An 18,534-nucleotide genomic window follows, 5' to 3' on the forward strand; every position below is an offset into this window, starting at 1 on the left:
TCCAAAGCCTCCACATCCTTCCTGTAATGTGGGGACCAGAACTGCACACAGTACTCCAAGTGCGGCCGCACCAGAGTTGTGTACAGTTGCAACATAACGCTACGACTCCTAAATTCAATCCCCCTACCAATAAACGCCAAGACACCATATGCCTTCTTAACAACCTTATCTACTTGATTCCCAACTTTCAGGGATCTATGCACACATACACCTAGATCCCTCTGCTCCTCCACACTATTCAAAGTCCTCCCGTTAGCCCTATACTCAACACATCTGTTATTCCTACCAAAGTGAATTACCTCACACTTCTCCGCATTAAACTCCATCCGCCACCTCTCGGCCCAACTTTGCAACCTGTCTAAGTCTTCCTGCGAACTACGACACCCTTCCTCACTGTCTACCACACCACCGACTTTGGTGTCATCAGCAAATTTGCTAATCCACCCAACTATACCCTCATCCAGATCATTAATAAATATTACAAACAGCAGTGGCCCCAAAACAGATCCCTGAGGTACACCACTTGTAACATCACTCCATGATGAATATTTACTATCAACCACAACCCTCTGTTTCCTATCCGCTAGCCAATTCCTGATCCAATTTCCTAGATCACCCCCAATCCCATACATCTGCATTTTCTGCAGAAGCCTACCATGGTGAACCTTATCAAACGCCTTACTAAAATCCATATATACCACGTCCACTGCCTTGCCCCCATCCACCTCCTTGGTCACTTTCTCAAAAAACTCAATAAGGTTAGTAAGGCACGACCTACCTGCCACAAAACCATGCTGACTATCACCTATCAATTCATTACTCTCCAAATAACTATAAATCCTATCCCTTATAATTTTTTCCAACATCTTGCCGACAACAGAAGTGAGACTCACCGGTCTATAATTCCCGGGGAAGTCTCTGTTCCCCTTCTTAAACAATGGGACAACATTCGCTAACCTCCAATCTTCTGGTACTATACCAGAGGCCAACGACGACCTGAAGATCAGAGCCAGAGGCTCTGCAATCACTTCTCTTGCCTCCCAGAGAATCCTTGGATAAATCCCATCCGGACCAGGGGATTTATCTATTTTCAGACCCTCCAGAATATCCTGCACATCCTCCTTATCAACTGTAATACTGTCTATTCTACTCCCTTGCAACCCAGTGTCCTCCTCAGCTATATTCATGTCCCCTTGCGTGAACACCGAAGAGAAATATTGGTTCAATGCTTCACCAATCTCCTCCGGTTCCACACATAACTTCCCTCTGCCATCTATAACTGGCCCTAAACTTGCCCTAACCAACCTTCTGTTCTTGACATACCTATAGAACGCCTTAGGATTCTCTTTAACCCTATCCGCCAAAGTCTTCTCATGTCCCCTTTTAGCCCTTCTAAGCTCGCTCTTCAACTCCCTCTTAGCCAATCTAAAGCTTTCTAGTGCACTACCCGAGTGCTCACGTCTCATCCGAACATAAGCCTCCTTTTTCTTTTTAACCAACAAAGAAACTTTTTTGGTGCACCACGGTTCCCTAGCCCTACCAATTCCTCCTTGCCTGACAGGGACATACCTATCACAGACTCGCAGTAGCTGCTCCTTGAAAAAACTCCACATGTCGGACGTTCCCAGTCCCTGTATCTAACCCCATGCTGTACTTGCCCCTGGGAATGTTTGATGGGGACAGTGTAGAGGGAGCTTTACTCTGTAACTAACCCCATGCTGTACTTGCCCCTGGGAGTGTTTGATGGGGACAGTGTAGAGGGAGCTTTACTCTGTATCTAACCCCGTGCTGTACCTGCCCCTGGGAATGTTTGATGGGGACAGTGTAGAGGGAGCTTAAGTCTGTATCTAATCCTGTGCTGTACCTGTCCTGGGAATGTTTGATGGGGACAGTGTAGAGGGAGCTTTACTCTGTGTCTAACCCCTTGCTGTGCCTGTCCTAGGATTCATAGAATTATATACTCCTATAGTGCAAAAGGAGGCCATTCGGCCCATTTACTCTGCACTGACCACAATCTCACCCAGGCCCTATCCCCATAACGCCATGCATTTACTCTAGCTAGTCCCCCTGACACTAAGGGGCAATTTAGCATGGCCAATCCACCTAACCCGCACATCTTTGGACTGTGGGAGGAAACCGGAGCACCCGGAGGAAACCCACGCAGACACAGGGAGAACGTGCAGACTCCGCACAGACAGTGACCCAAGCCGGGAATCGAACCCGGGTCCCTGGCGCTGTGAGGCAGCAGTGCTAACCACTGTGCCACCGTGCTGCCCCAAATTGTTTGTTTGATGGGGACGGTGTGGAGGGAGCTTTACTCTATCTAACCTGTATTATACCTGCGTGGAGAGGGTCCACCACCCCCTTGGTGCTGTACTGGGAATTCAGCCTAAACCATGTGCTCAAGTCTCAATGAGATTTGAACCCACAACGTTCTGGCTCGGGCGAGTCTGATCGACTGAGCCACAGCCGATACTTCTGGTGCTGTTTCCACATGGCACTGGGTGACTGCACGGTGATAGCTGGTTGCAGAAGAAAGGAGCAGCCAAGGGCATTGGGGTGAGGCAGATACAGGCCCGTGTTTTGGAGATGGGAGGACGGGCTGTTTCATCATGGGGGTGTGATGACAGAGTGCTGGTACACGGCCTCCCAGCTAATTCTGAATCCAGTTTCCCATGAAGTTTCAGCCCAGCTTGTGAGCAGGGTCTGTTTACAGCACTGGTCACATGTCATGGAAACACGAGGCAAATTCATATAAAGCGAAGTGTCCTCCCTAACCCTGTCCATCTCTCTCTCATCCTTTAGCTCCGTGGCTAATGCATAGAGTCATAAAAGTTTACAGCATGGAAACAGGCCCTTCGGCCCGACTTGTCCATGCTGCCCTTTTTTTTAAAACCAGTAAGCTAGTCCCAATTGCTCACATTTGGCCCATATCGCTCTATACCAATCTTGACTATGTAACTGTCTAAATGCTTTTTAAAAGACAAAATTGTACCCGCCTCTACTACTGCCTCTGGCAGCTCGTTCCAGACACTCACCACCCTCTGTGTGAAAAAATCACCCCTCTGGACACTTTTGTATCTCTCCCCTCTCACCTTAAACCTATGCCCTCTAGTTTTAGACTCCCCTACCTTTGGGAAAAGATATTGACTATCTAGCTGGTCAATGCCCCTCATTATTTTATAGATCTCTATAAGATCACCCCTCAGCCTTCTGCGCTCCAGGGAAAAAAGTCCCAGTCTATCCAGCCTCTCCTTATAACTCAAACCATCAAGTCCTGGTAGCATCCTAGTAAATCTCTTCTGCACTTTTTCTAGTTTAATAATAACTTTCCACAATAGGTTGACCAGAACTGTATAGGCTGAAGAAACTGAGATCTGATTCTTTAATGAAGAGGGTGTGAGGTTATGGTTAGTTACCCAGAGCTGCTCTAACTCAGTCAACGTGAGGGGCCTTTTGTTTTTTAATTTATTTGCCAGATCGGGGAGGCTGATTAACTGCAGGTTTCAGCAGAAGCTGCACACATATCCAAGCATAGGTACCGTGTCCCTGGCATCTGTTAACTGTAGAGATGCAACACAAGTGGTGGCAGTGTTCACCAGAGAGTCTCTTTGCTCTTAGTCCTTGATGCTGAGTGGCTGACATCGACTGGACCTCCCTCTGGCGGATGGTTGACCAAGCTCTGGTTGGGCTTGATGGTATTTTGGCACAGAGCAATGTAGCAGGAAGTGAAAAATGGTGCTGGGTTGGCACATGGACCTGGCACCAGTCATGAAAGTCTCGCGTCATCGTGACTCTCTCCTCAAGGTATGAGCTTTAGCAGGTGCCCGGGGCTGATCGGGCCAATTACTCACGACCAACTCCATCGAGTTGAGTACACAGCTGAGGCTGTCACTCGTTGCAGTACTGAGGTGGGTGCCGCACTGTTGGAGATGCGGTCTTTGGTTGAGCTGTTAAAGTGATGTCCTGTCTGCCCCCTCAGGTGGATGTAAAAGGTCCCATGGCCACTTAAGAATAGTAAGAAGTCTCACAACACCAGGTTAAAGTCCAACAGGTTTATTTGGTAGCAAATCTCCACATCACTTAAGAATAATCAGCAGGCAAGGCCAGACATTGCAAAAATGGCAAAAATGCTTGTAGGCTCGTTGCTGCGTGCATTCAGATAAAAACACAGAAACCAACAGCTCAGATAGAAATAAGTAAGTATGATCTGATCGCCATTACAGAGACTTGGCTACACGTGACATAGGATGGGATCTGAATGTTCAAGGGTACATTTGAGAAAGACAGGAAGCTGGGAAAAGTTGGTGGGGCAGCTCTGTTAATTAAGGATCAGTAAGTAGTCTCACAAAACCAGGTTAAAGTTCAACAGGTTTATTTGGTAGCGAAAGCTCGTGCTACCAGATAAACCTGTTGAACTTTAACCTGGTTTTGTGAGACTACTTACTGTGCCCACCCCAGTCCAACGCCGGCAACTCGACATCCTAATTAAGGATGACAGTACAATAGCGAGAGATTATCTTGGTTCTAAAGCTCAAGATTGTTATTTATTTATTTGTGGGACATGGGTGTCACTGGCTGGGTCAGCAACTTATTGCCCGTCTCCAGTTGCCCGAGGGCATTTGAGAGTCAACCACATTGCTGTGGCTCTGGAGTCACATGTAGGCCAGACCAGGTAAGGACGGCAGATTTCCTTCCCTAAAGGACATCAGTGAACCAGATGGGTTTTTCCGATAATCGAGAATGGTTTCACGGTCATCAGTAGATTCTTAATTCCAGATATTTTTTATTGAATTCAAATTCCACCATCTGCCGTGGCGGGATTCAAACCCGGGATCCCAGAACATTAGCTGAGTCTCTGGATTAATAGTCTAGCGATAATACCACTCGACCATTGCCTCCCCCTTGTAGATCAGTTTTTGTAGAGATGAATAATAGTAAAGGTTGGTGGTCACTTGTGAGAATAGTTTATTGTTCCCCTAACAGTAACCACATTGTGGAACAGGGTACACAGGAAGGAATAATTGGGGCTTGTGTGAAAGATATGGTGATAATAATGGATGATTTTAATCTACATACAAATTGGGTGAATCACATTGGCCAAATGGCACAGTGGTTAGCTGCCTCACAAGGCGGGGACCCAGGTTTGATTCCGGCCTTGGGTGACTGTGTGGAGTTTGCACGTTCTCCCCGTGTCTGTGTGCGTTTCCTCCGGGTGCTCCAGTTCCTCCCACAGTCCAAAGAACTGCATGTTAGGTGGATTGGCCATGTTAAATTGCCCCTTAATGTCTAAAGATGTGCAGGTTAAGTGGATTGGCCATGTTAAATTGCCCCTTTGTGTCCAAAGATGTGCAGGTTAGGTGGATTAGCCACACTAAATTGCCCCTTAGTATCCAAAGATGTGTAGGTTAGGTGGGTCAACCATGGTGAATGCACGGGGTTACGGGGGTGGGGGTGGACCTGGGTAAAATGCTCTTTCGGAGAGTCGGTGAGGACGAGATGGGCCGAATGGCCTCCTTCTGCACTGTAGGGATTATTTGGCATTGTGCAAAATTCTAGATTCTGGAAAGGTCCCATCGGATTAGAAAATAGCGAATGTCACTTTGCTATTCAAAAAAGGAAGGAGACAGAAAGCAGGAAATTACTGACCAGTGAGTTTAACATGTGTCATCGAGAAAACGCGGGAATCTATTATTAAGAACGTCATAGTGGGGCACTGAGAAAATCTCAGTGCATTTAAACAGAGTCAGCACGGTGTTGTGAAAGTGAAATCAGGTTTGACTAACGAAAAGTAGCTAACAACATGGATAAAGGGGAACCATTGGATGTACTGTACTCAGATTTCCAGAATGCATCTGACAAGGTGCCACATCAAAGGTTACTACACAAAATAAGAGCTCATGGTGCAGGGAGGGTGATGTACGGTCGAGATGAGGAGAAATTATTTTCTGTTGGAAGGTTGTGAATCATTGGTGCTCTTTTCCCCAGAGGGTGGTGAAGCCTGGATCAATGAGTATCTTCAGGGTTGAGTTAGATTCTTGATCGACAAGAGAGTCGAAAGATATAGTGGGTCGACAGGGAAATGGAGACCAGCCATGGTTCTATTGGCCTAAAGGCCTATTCTTGCTGCTAATCCATATATTTATACTCAAGAGAAGAGCATGGGTGTTCTACCAAGTTCTTTGTCCAATACTTATCGCAACCAAAAACAATTATTTGGTCAAAATTGGCTGCTGCATTTTACAACAGTGACCACACTTCAGACATTCCTCATCGTCCTTAAGGTCCTGTTGAACATCTTGAGATTGTAGAATATGCTATATAAAGACAAGTTTTTTTCCTTTAATGAAAACAAAATACTGCAGATGTTGGAAAAGTGAAATAAATGCTGGAAAGTTCAGCAGCTCTGGCAGTGTCTGAGACGAGAGAAACAGAGTTAACATTTTAAGTGCGTACAAAGTGCAGTCTCAGGACACAATTTTGTCAAAATACATCAACCATGAATTTCCACTTCCCATGACTTGGCACAAGGTTCAGAGGAATAGAATTCAAGGAATTTCATTGCATTGCCTCCACTGTCTCAGTGGGTTAAATAATCTGCGGCAATGAGTCCATCTGAACAGTGGGATCCTAGAACACTCTCTCAATTGGCCGTTCTATGTTTATAATGTTCATCTAAAGAATAAAACCACTTACGTTTCTACAAGCCTCGGGATATCTGAAAAATGCTCTGCAGGAGGCAAAGTGTTTTTGAAGTGTGGGCACTAGTATCTTTCGGAAACACAACGGCCAAGTTACACACACAACACCAGTGCTAATGGTCAGCCCATCTGTTTCTGTGGTGTGGGTTGTAGGATTGATATTGGGTGGGAAACCAGAGAGAACGCGCCAGTTATTCTCTGAAATAGTGTCGCCGGATTTTTTGACGTCAAACAGATGGGGTCCCAGTTCAACATTTTGGGTGCAAGGCAGCACCCTATGACAGTGCAGATCTCCTCCAGTGCTGCACTAGAAATGTTGACCTAGGTTTTTGTGCTCAAGTGTCTGGAGTGAGACCTAAACCCACATCTTGTGATTCAGAGGTAAGAGGGTGATAACCACGGAGCCATGGCTGGAATCATGGGAATGAATAGAAGAGGGCGGGTGGGAGAGGTGGACGGAGCAGAAACAGGATGGGTAAATGTGCTTTGGACTATTCACTTTCATGGAGAGGAAACAGCATTTTGGAGCAAATGGGCTGAATGGCCTCTTTCCATGGTGCAACCTCAATGTATCTTTTTTTCCTCCAAAACGTGATGCCGGTAACCAGTTAGTAAGTGGTTAATGTTCCAGTGTTACCAAGGGTCTCTGAGCAGCTCTCTCACTTCCCTTTGCTGGGTCTTGTGTTTCTCCAGATATCCAGGAAATTTTAGCATACTGAGAAATGTTATTTATGCCATTTACTGCTTACATCCTGCACACCTGGGATCTCCTCGGGATTGCTGGATATTACGCTGACCCTTGCACATCTTGAGTGGGCAGACACGTTTGATCTAATTCCTCTGGGTGGTGACAGAACAGGTCTCGATCAATGAGCTCAGTTTGCTTCATGCTGTAAAAGAGGGACTGTTAGCTGTTTCTGTTCTAAGTGTTTAAAGGGTTATGGGACCAAGTGGGTGGATGGAGTTAAGTTAGAGAATAGCCATGACCTCACTGAACGGTTAGAAGGGCTGAATGGCCTCCCCCGTCTCTGTGTTTCTAACTCGGGTGGGGAAGGGCTCTTGTCTCAGCTAGAGTGTGATCAGATACTGTGGAAGAACAGGAACTCTGAGGAGCATGTCTTGTTGTACGAACTTGGCCTATCCATTTCCAGCAGTATCTGACAAAGGTAGGGGAGTCTAAAATTAGAGGGCAAAGGTTTAAGGTGAGAGGGGAGGATACAGAAGGGTCCAGAGAGACAATTCTTTTTCACACAGAGGGTGGTGAGCGCCTGGAACGAGCTGCCAGAGGTAGTAGTAAAGGCGGGTTCAATTTTGTCTTTTAAAAAGCGTTACATGGGCAAGATCGGTATAGAGGGACATGGGCCAAACGCGGGCAATTGGGACTAGCTTAGGGGTTAATAAAAGGGGCGGCATGGACAAGTTGGGCCAAAGGGCCTGTTTCCATGCTGCAAACCTCTATGACTGAGAATCAGAGCTCTGTTCGTGGGACCATCTCGGCTTCACATAACTTCAGAGAGAGAGAGAGACTTCACGTCACACTGACAAATGTACAAGGCTAAATCCCCTCACTCCCCACACTCCATATTAACCAATCAATCTACTCTCCTTCAGGTCCCCTCAGCAGTGTCCTGGTGAACAAGTATGGAAGTCGGCCTGTGGTACTACTGGGCGGACTGCTGGCGAGCTCCGGAATGATCATGGCTTCATTCTGCAAGGATATTGTGGCACTTTATTTCTGTATAGGAGTGGTCGGGGGTAAGCGTCAAATCATTCTGTGTTATTTCACTCTTGTGTTTTATTAATGAATGAATAATCTGTGAGTGTTGATGCACCAGTTGTATTTCCTGGTGATGTAACTCTGGTTTGTTACTGAGAGTCTCCAGCAGGTCGCCACTTACCCATTTTGTGACATTTGCTGCCTCTGTTGTAACACCAGAAACCCTAGCAAACCGAAATATTACTGCCCCCAGTGACATCGCTTGGATTTAGAAACTCTGCTGTGAGCAGGTGACTCTGTTGGTGTGAGTGAATACAGGATTGTTTCCAGTCCTGCACTCAGTAACTCTGTGAAACACACACATACCTCCTGTATGCTGCATTAGCTTCATTGGGCTACATTCACGACCTTTTGTAATTTCTTGCAGTCTTGGGCAGAGCAGGAGCCCATACCAAGCTGTGATACAACCAGAAAGAATGCTTTCTACGGTGTCTCTGTAAAAGTTGGTGAGAGTCGTAACTGGCATGCCAATTTCCTTAGTCTTCTGAGAAAGTAGAGGCGTGGGTGGGCTTTCTTAACTAGTGTCGGCATGGGAAGGCCAGGACAGGTTGTTGGTGATCTGAACACCTAAAAACGTGAAGCTCTCGACCCTTTCTACTTCATCTCCATTGATATAGACAGGGGCATGTTCTCCTTTACGCTTCCTGAAGTCAATGACCATTTCCTTCGTTTTGTTGACATTGACATTGGCATTATTATAAAATAAAAATATTTCCTGACTTCCCTTTCAGTCAATGCCTGTTTTATATATCTCACTCTCAGCCACTTTTGGCCTTGAAAGGTTTTAACTCTTATTGGAACATAGAACTTAGAAGCAGGAGTAGGCCATTTGGCCCTTTGAGCTTGCTCCATCATTCTATAAGATCAAGGCTGATCTGATAGTGGTCTCAACTCCAGATTCCTGTCTGTCATCCCATAATCCTTTATCTATGGCGTAACTCTACCATGAATAAATTCACTTACCCAGGTACCACTGTACTCTGGAAGAGAATTCCATAGACTAATGACACTTTGAGAGAAAAATAGTTCTCATCTCTGCCCTGTAAGGTTATTCTTAAACTGTGTTCCCTAGTTCTAGTCTCTCCCAAAAGGGGAAACATCCTTTCAGCATTTACCCTGTCAAATCCCCTCAGAACCTCCTATGTTTCCTATGGGTGGCACTGCTGCCTCACAGTGTCAGGGACCCGGGTTCAATTCCGGCCTAGGGTGACTGCCTATGTGGAGTCTGCATGTTCTCCCCGTGTCTGCGTAGACTTCCTCCGGGTGCTCTGGTTTCCTCCCACAGCCCGAAGATGTGCTGGTTAGGTTGATTGGCCGTGCTAAATTGCCCCTTAGTGTCGGGGGATTAGAGGGTAAAATAATTGGGGTTCCGGGGATAGGGCCGAGGTGGGATTGTTTCGGTGCAGGCTTGATGGGCTGAATGGCCTCCTTCTGCACTGTCAGGGTTCTATGATGATTCTTTCAGTAAGATCACCTCTCGTTCCTTTAAACTCCAATAGGTGTAGACCCAACCTGCTGAACTTGTCTGCACATGAACCAACATAGCTGACCTTCCCCAAGTTACTGAGAACTTCATGCTCACTACTGCCACTCCGTTCAGAGTGGAACTCTTTTCAGTGCATTCCAGTCCCTTTAGTGGAGTTCTGTGTTGAGGCCGGAATTGAACCTGGTGTTGGTGTTCTGAGAGTGCTGACAGCACTTCGCAACTCATTAAACTCTGGATTTAGACTTGGCCTCAGGACCACACCCCTGATTGTACAGGGAGAAGAATCCCTGATGCATATCTATACTATGACAGGATTGAGGTGAGGAGATACTTCTTCACCCAGAGGGTGGTGAATGTGTGCAATTCACTCCCACAGAAAGGAGTTGAGGCCAAAACGTTGTGTGATTTCAAGAAGAAATTAGATACAGCTCTTGGGGCTAAAGGGATCATGGGATATGGAGGGAAGGGAGGGAGTCAGGATATTGAATTTGATGATCAAAATGAATGGCGGAGCAGGAGCGAAGGGCCGAATGGCCTCCTCCTGCCTCTCGTGTCTAAGTTTCAATGATAGAATGTCTTTTATGATGAGCGGGAGTCCAAAACTGCTTTACAGCTAATGACGTACTGTTTGATGTGTGGTTGCTGTGGTAGGGAACATGGCAACCAATCTGTACACAGCAAGCTCACACAAACAGTGTGGTAACGATGACCAAAGAACCTCTTTTTTTTTTAGCGATGGTGATTGAGAAATAAATGATGGCCAAGTTCGCCGGGGCGAACTCCCCCGTAAATCCGGACTGCGTAACTCCGCGGACACACTCCCTTGTATAAGAGATTCGTTACAACAACAACTTGCATTTGATAGCACCTTTTAATGTGACAAAATCCCCCAAAGTGGTTCGCAGGAGCTAAGCTGAACATGATTTGAGCCACGTATGGAGGAAAGGTGACCAGAATCCTGATCAAAGAGATAAGAGTATCTTAAAAGAGAGACCGAGGGAGACAGAGAGAGAGAGGTTTGCAGGGGGAATTCCAGATGTTAGGGCATGGGCAATCGAATAACTCTCCTCCAATAGTGGAGTGATTAAAATTGAGGATGTGCGTGAAGAGCGACAGTGGATGAGAATAGAGAAATCAGAGGGATTAGAATCATGGAATCCCTACAGTGCAGAAGAGGCCATTCAGCCCATCGAGCTCGCACCGGCTCTGACAGAGCATCTTACCCAGGTCCTCTGCTGCGCCCTACCCCTGTAAACCCCACACATTTCCTGTGGCTAATGCATCTAACCTGCACACCTTGGGACTGTGAGAGGAAACCAGAGCACCCGGGGGAAACCCACGCAGACACGGGGAGAATGTGCAAACTCCACACAGACGGTCACCCAAGGCCGGAATTGAACCCGGGTCCCTGGCGCTGTGAGGCAGCAGTGCTAACCACTGTGCCACTGAGCTGCTTCATTTCCATGGCTGGGCGCAGGGGTCAGGCCATGGAGGGATTTGTAGTTAAAGCTGGAAGTCAGGAATCAGTGTCAGTATCGTGAACACACACACCCTTAAACATCCAGCCCTCATTTTAAAACCAAGTGTTAATTTACGCAGAGTAACACTTAGCCACAGCTGACTGACGTTTTAAAAAATTATTTCTTTCCAGGATTCGGACTTGCCTTCAACTTGCAACCGGCGCTGACTATGATCGGCAAATACTTCTACAAGAGACGCCCCTTGGCTAATGGGCTAGCGATGGCTGGAAGCCCAGTGATCCTCAGCACACTGGCTCCTCTTAACCAATACCTCTTTGACCATTACTCATGGAGTGGGGGCTTCCTGATCCTGGGTGGGATCCTACTCAACTGCTGTGTGGCCGGATCCCTCATGCGTCCCATAGGTCCTCAGCAGATCACTGCATCCAAACCGCCAGTGGACGTCAAGCAAGAGGCCGGCGTGAACTCTGACCTTCTGAGCGGTGAAACCAAAGCAAAGGTCAGCATTCTCCAAACCATCAGTAACTATTTGGACCTGACGCTCTTCAAACACAGGGGCTTTCTGATCTACCTGTCTGGCAATGTCATCATGTTCTTTGGTCTGTTTGCACCCCTGGTCTTCTTGTCCTCTTATGCCAAGAATATGGGCATTGATGAGTACAAAGCGGCCTTCCTCCTCTCCATCCTGGCCTTTGTGGACATGTTTGCGCGACCATCCATGGGACTGTTGGCCAACACCAAGTGGGTGAGGCCTAAGATCCAATATTTCTTCTCCTTCTCCATCCTCTACAATGGGGTCTGCCACATCATGATGCCCTTGGCGACGAACTATACCGGCCTGGTGATCTACACCATCTTCTTCGGGTTTGCCTTTGGCATGTTGAGCTCTGTACTGTTCGAGACCTTGATGGACATGGTGGGGGCACAGAGGTTCTCCAGCGCAGTGGGATTAGTGACCATAGTGGAGTGTTGTCCTGTACTGCTGGGTCCCCCACTCCTAGGTAAACTGGCTTTTGTCTGACGTTGTGGGGAAGGATGGGGTTTGGAGGTTGGTGTTTGGGGTGAGGGGGGAAGAGGTGTGGGGAGGTTTGGGGTGAGCGTGGGGTATGGTGGTGAGGAGGATATTGCATGGCAGAGTCATGGAATGCAGGAGACCATGCTCAGACAGTGGGGCAAATTTAATACTTTTCCATAGTTCTGTGAACGTTCTGTTCTCTATTATTGATCCAGTCCCTACGGAAGTTATTATTGAATCTGTTTCCACTGTTTCCCTTTCAGGTAGCGCATTCCAGATCACAATAACACTCTGTAAAGAAATCTCTCCACATTTCCCCCACCTCCAGATTTGTTGCTAGCATCTTAAACCTCTGCCCTCCGGTGACTCACCCTCCCTCCCACTGGGGACAATTTCTCCTCAATATTTATTCCCAAATCCCTTCATAATTTTGAACACCTCGATGAAATCTTCCCATAGTAACGTTCCTCAAGCCCAGCTTCTCCGCTTTCTCCCTGTGACTGAAGATTCTCTGTAAAATCCCCAAGGAAAGAATTCCTCAGCAGCTAAGGCAGAACTGGGGGCCCTTGGACAGTCAATTTACAATTCAACCTCAATGTTGCCATTAAGTCATCGTGGCAGAAGGAGGTTGTTCGGCCCATGAAGTTCAGCTCTCTAGAACAATCCAACCCACTCCCATTCACCTGCTCTATCCTGCAAGTCCCTCAAGTGTCGATCTAATTTCATTTTGAAATCGTCCTTCATCTCCACTTCCAGCCCCCCAGCAACGCAGTGTGTTTTATGTCATTACCACATGCTGTGTGTAAAATGTCTTCCTCACATCCCTCTGTATCTTTTACCCCCAAGCCTTAAGCCTGAGGGGACAGGGGTGGGTGGATTGGGAAACCATAAAAACCCCACAGAAGGAGGCCATTTGGTCCATCGAGTCTACACCGACAACAATCCCACCCAGGCCCTATCCCCACACATTTATCCCGCTAATCCCTCTAACGTACACATCCCGGGACACTAGGGTCAATTTAGCATGGCTAATCAACACGTCTTTCGGACTGTGGGAGGAAACCGGAGCACCCGGAGGAAACTCACGCAGACAGGGGGAGACCGTGCAAACTCCACACAGACAGTCACCCAAGCTGAGAATCAAACCCAGATCCCTGGAGCTGTGAGGCAGCAGTGCTAACCACTGTGCCACCGTGGCGCCAGGATTGGGTTGGGGAGAATGCGTGACCGTACAGTGGGGGCATTGGGAGAGGTGGCAGTGATTTTACAGTGGGGAGAGGGAGAGATTAGTTGGGGGGGGGGAATGGATCCACAGATGTTTGCCTGTTGACTTGATGCTGAATTGTGGGAATGACGTGCAGTGATGGCAGAGCTGTTTATTTGTTGCAGGTATGTTGAAGGACGCATACAACGATTTCCGCTATGTGTACTTTGCTTGTGGGGCAGTTCTGATTGTCGCAAGTATCTACTTGTTCATTGGCAATGCGATAAATTACCGCCTACTTGAGAAGGAGAGGCGAGCAGAAGAACAGAACTCGAAACACGAAGCGACGATTGACTTGAACGAGACCAAACCTGAAATTTCATCCACAGAGCAGAAATGTCAAGATGGAGCAATGGAGCAGGACACAGATATTTGAGGATGGGGAGAGTTCTGGTTTATTTTGGTACACTTGGTTTGACTGGGAGTCTCTCCCAGACTCTCATTTCTGGAGAGGCGCAGCGAGCGATTGGCGGAGTGTTGGGTGCTGGGGAACATTTATCAAGGGGCCATAATCATTGTAGGTGCCGCTCCCTTCCCCCAACCAACCTCCATTCCCTCCCCCCCCCACCCCCACCCCTCTCCCGTCCCACTTGCTCCTCCTCCCACTCTCAATCCCTTCATTGGCCATTACCTCCTTGGGTTACCAGTGCTCCAGATTTGCCCTGAAGTTTTCAGGAACTGGGCACTGCCGTGAGCAGTCAAAGATAAAACAAAATCACAGGGGCATTAAAATGAGATGTTTTTATCCTTTTGTATATTTTTATTTTATTAGTGCTTACCAATATTGGAGATAAATGGCTGTTTGAGCAAGGGAGGCACGAGAGGTTGTATTGAAACCTCCAGAAGTATGTCCAATGAGAATTGTCAACACTAATGAATCCCCATTGTGATTGGGGGACACTCTCATTTCAGGTGGGCACTGTGGGTGGGCTTTAGACTTTCTGGCCCACCCTGGTGGGCCCCACACCCTGTGGCGTGTACCCCAATGAAGGGAATTATTTTCATTGAAAGGGTTGTGGATCTCCAGAATTCTCTATCCCAGCGGGTTGTGGATCTCCGGAATTCTCTATCCCAAAGGGTTGTGGATCTCCGGAATTCTCTATCCCAAAGAGTTGTGGATCTCCGGAATTCTCTATCCCAGAGGGTTGTGGATCTCCAGAATCCTCTATCCCAGGGGGTTGTGGATATTCCATCCTTGAATAGATTTCAGGCCGGGATAGACAGATTTCTCAGGGAATTGTGGGATCAGGTGGCAAAATGGAGGTGAGGTAAAAGATCGACCATGATCATAATGAGTGGTGGAGCATGTTTGATGGGCCGAATGGTCTGCAACGGCCCCTCAAAATCTTACTCAGTCTCCATCTCACCTCAAAACCATTGATCTCGGAAGAGAGGTGAAAAACCCAGATTTAAAAAAAGAAAATCCTCAATTGATTTCGGGGCAAAATAAATCTGGGAAAATTCCACTCTGATCCCACTGTGCAGATCACGAAGCAATCCAGGAGATTCTTTGGAATCTGATAATTCCATACAGTGCCTACCTCGTGGAATCAAAGAATCATAGAATCCCTACAGTGCAGATGGAGGCCATTCAGCCCAACAAGTCTGCATTGACAGTAATCCCATCCAGGCCCTATCCCTGTAACCCCTCATATTTACCTTGCTAGTCCCCCTGATAGCAAGGGGCAATTTAGCATGGCCAGTAAACCTAACCCGCACATCTTTGAAGTGTAGGAAGAAACCGGAGCACCCGGAGGAAACCCATGCAGACACGGGGAGAATGTGCAAACTCCATACAGAGAGCACGGGTTCCTGGTGCTGTGAGGCAACAGTGCTCACCACTGTGCCCATCACAGGGTCGTGCAGCACGAAAAAGGCCCTTTGGCCCATCGAGTCTACACCGACAATAACTACCACTAAAGTCACGTTAGTCCCATTTTCCAGCACTTGTCCCATGTCCTCGTGTACAAGGTGATTTTAGTGCCACCAAAAACAGCTCCAGCTCTCGTTTGGTATGTTACAGCGGGTCAGTGTCCATCAGTGGGGCAGTTCACACCGGGAAAAGAACCATCTCCTGAAGCTCTAACCTGGGGCTTTCACACCTTAACATTGTGACCCCCTCATTACCCTTCTTCACCCCTCACATTGACCATGTACCCCGCCCCCCCCCTCCCCCCCACCCTGAGTGGACATAGGACCTGCTGCCTCACAGATCATTAACATAACTACTATAACTGTCTAACTAGCACCAAGGATTCTCTGTATTAATCATGTGTCAAGTGGACCTCGCCTTCAAATAGTCGGACCAGGCCATTATACGGAACCTAGTAGACTTCTTATTTGTTTGTGGGCTCTGGGCGTTACTGGCTAGTCCAGCATTTATTGCCCATCCATAATTGCCCTTTGCAGAGGGCATTTTAAGAGTCAACCACATTGCTTTGGCTCTGGAATCACATTAGGCCAGACTGGGTAAGGACAGCAGATTTCCTTCCCTAAAGGACATTGGTGAACCAGATGGGCTTTTGTGACAATCGGCAATGTTTCATGGTCATCATTGGATTTAGTGCGGAGGCGATGGCCTAGTGGTATTATCGCTAGACTATTAATCCAGAAACTCGGCTAATGTTCTGGGGACCCGGGTTCGAATCTCATCACTGCAGATGGTGGAATTTGAATTCAATAAAACATATCTGGAATTAAGAGTCTACTGAAGACCATGAAACCATTGTCGATTGTCGGAACAAAGCATCTGGTTCACCAACGTCCTTTAGGGAAGGAAATCTGCCGTCCTTACCCGGTCTGGCCTACATGTGACTCCAGAGCCACAGCAATGTGGTTGACTCTCAACTGCCCTCCAAGGGCAACTAGGGATGGGCAATAAATGCTGACCCAGCCAACGACACCCGTGTCCCACGAATGAATAAAAAAAAATTAATTCCAGATTTTTTATTGAATTTTGTTTATTGAATTCAAACTCCACTATCGGCTATGGTGGTCTTTGGAATACTAGTCCAGTGACAATATCGCTATGCCCACACTTTCCCCGCTGAAAATGACAGTGAAAAGTGAGAATAGTTTTACAGCCCAGCTTCACATCAAACCTGAGGGAGACGTGTAACCCCCTCCCCCCACCCCCCGTCACTCTGTGGGGGTGTAGAGGGTTGGGGGGGGGGGGGGGGGGGGTGTGGTTGCTGATGAGTCATGTGTAATAAGGGATTATACTGAGCAGTGAGTGTTATACCAGACGCACCAACTGATTGAGAAGTTCGAATTAAATGCAGTCATGGATTTATTTCCAAATAAGCAGACTCCTGGGCTTTTGTTAACTAGTCGGCCTGAGGGCTCGGTTGAGATTTACTCACTTGCTCTCGCGCTGGAGTCACATAGAGATATTAATGAACTAATTGTTTCTCATGTTTTAATTTATTGATGCTCTCCCCCAGGTTTTTAGTTGCTGGAACTCACTCCTTGCTGAGGTGGTTCTTGAACTTAAGAGCTTCCGATTGTTAGACCAATACCAGAACCACTCGCACGTGTGGAATTTACAGCACAGCAGCAGGCCATTTGGCCCATCTGGTCCGTGCTGGGGGTTATTCTGTACACAAGCCACCTCCCACCCTCTATCTCACCCTCACATGTTTCTCCAGCTTCTCCTTAAATACAATGACACTATTCGCCACAATCACTACGATGTAAAGTTAAAGCACGTGGAATTGCAGGTAATGTCTTGAGATGGATAGAAAGATGGTTAGCAGATAGGAAGCAAAGAGTTGGCATAAATGGGTCTTTTTCTGATTGGCAGTCAGTGGCTCCTGGGGTTCCGAAGGGATCTGTGCTCGGACCCCAACTGTTCACATTATATATTAATGATTTGGAAGAGGGAACTGAATGTATTATCTCCAAATGTGCAGATGATACAAAGTTGGGTGGGAGGGTGAGCTGTGAGGAGGATGCAGAGATGCTGCAGTATAATTTCGACAGGCTGTGTGTGTGGGCATTTGCATGACAGATGCGGTATAATGTGGATAAATGTGAGGTTATCCACTTTGGTAGCAATAATAGGAAGACAGATTATTACTTGAATGGGTGAAAATTGAGAGAGGTGGATACTCAACGAAACCTTGGAATCCTTGTGCATCAGTCGCTGAAAGTAAGCGTGCAGGTACAGCAGGCAGTAAAGAAGGCAAATGGTATGCTGGCCTTCATAGCAAGAGGATTTGAGTACAGGGATAGGGATGTTTTGTTGCAATTGTTTAGGGCGTTGGTGAGGCCACACCTGGAATATTGTCAGTTTTGGTGTCCTTATCTGAGGAAGGATGTCCTTGCTATAGAGGGAGTACAGCGAAAGTTTACCAGGCTGATTCCTGGGATGGCAGGTCTGTCATATGAGGAGAGACTAAGTCGGTTAGGATTATATTCACTGGAGTTTAGAAGAGTGAGAGGGGATCTCATAGAAACTTATAAAATTCTAACAGGGTTAGACAGGGGAGATTCGGAAAGAATGTTCCCGATGGTGGGGGGAGTCCAGAACTATGGATCATAGTTTGAGGATAAGGGGTAAACCTTTTTGAACTGAGGTGAGGAGAGATTTCTTCACCCAGAGGGTGGTGAATGTGTGGAATTCACTCCCACAGAATGTAGTTGAGGCCAAAATGTGTGATTTCAAGAAGAAATTAGATATCGCTCTTGGGGCTAAAGGGATCAAGAGATATGGGGGGAAGGGGGGATCAGGATATTGAATTCGATGATCAGCCATGATCAAAATGAATGGTGGAGCAGGCTCGAAGGGCCGAATGGCCTCCTCCTGCTT

The 18,534-nt window shown here is 47.2% G+C and overlaps 1 protein-coding gene across 2 annotated transcripts in view; it reads left to right on the forward strand.

Moving 5' to 3' along the window:
- The window catches only part of LOC144511755 (monocarboxylate transporter 1-like), a 54,015-nt gene extending 38,880 nt beyond the window's left edge, over nt 1-15,135 (forward strand). For both annotated transcript variants that reach the window (XM_078241999.1, XM_078241998.1), the window contains exons 3-5: nt 8,313-8,456; nt 11,616-12,446; nt 13,850-15,135. In XM_078241999.1, coding sequence (XP_078098125.1) covers nt 8,313-8,456; nt 11,616-12,446; nt 13,850-14,100 — 1,226 coding nt within the window. In that variant the 3' untranslated portion in view covers nt 14,101-15,135. The remainder of the gene's footprint in view (nt 1-8,312; nt 8,457-11,615; nt 12,447-13,849) is intronic.
- The last annotated feature ends 3,399 nt before the right edge of the window (nt 15,136-18,534 follow it).

This window comes from Mustelus asterias, chromosome 25 (genome assembly GCF_964213995.1).
Source record: "Mustelus asterias chromosome 25, sMusAst1.hap1.1, whole genome shotgun sequence".
Classification (NCBI taxonomy): Eukaryota; Metazoa; Chordata; class Chondrichthyes; order Carcharhiniformes; family Triakidae; genus Mustelus; species Mustelus asterias.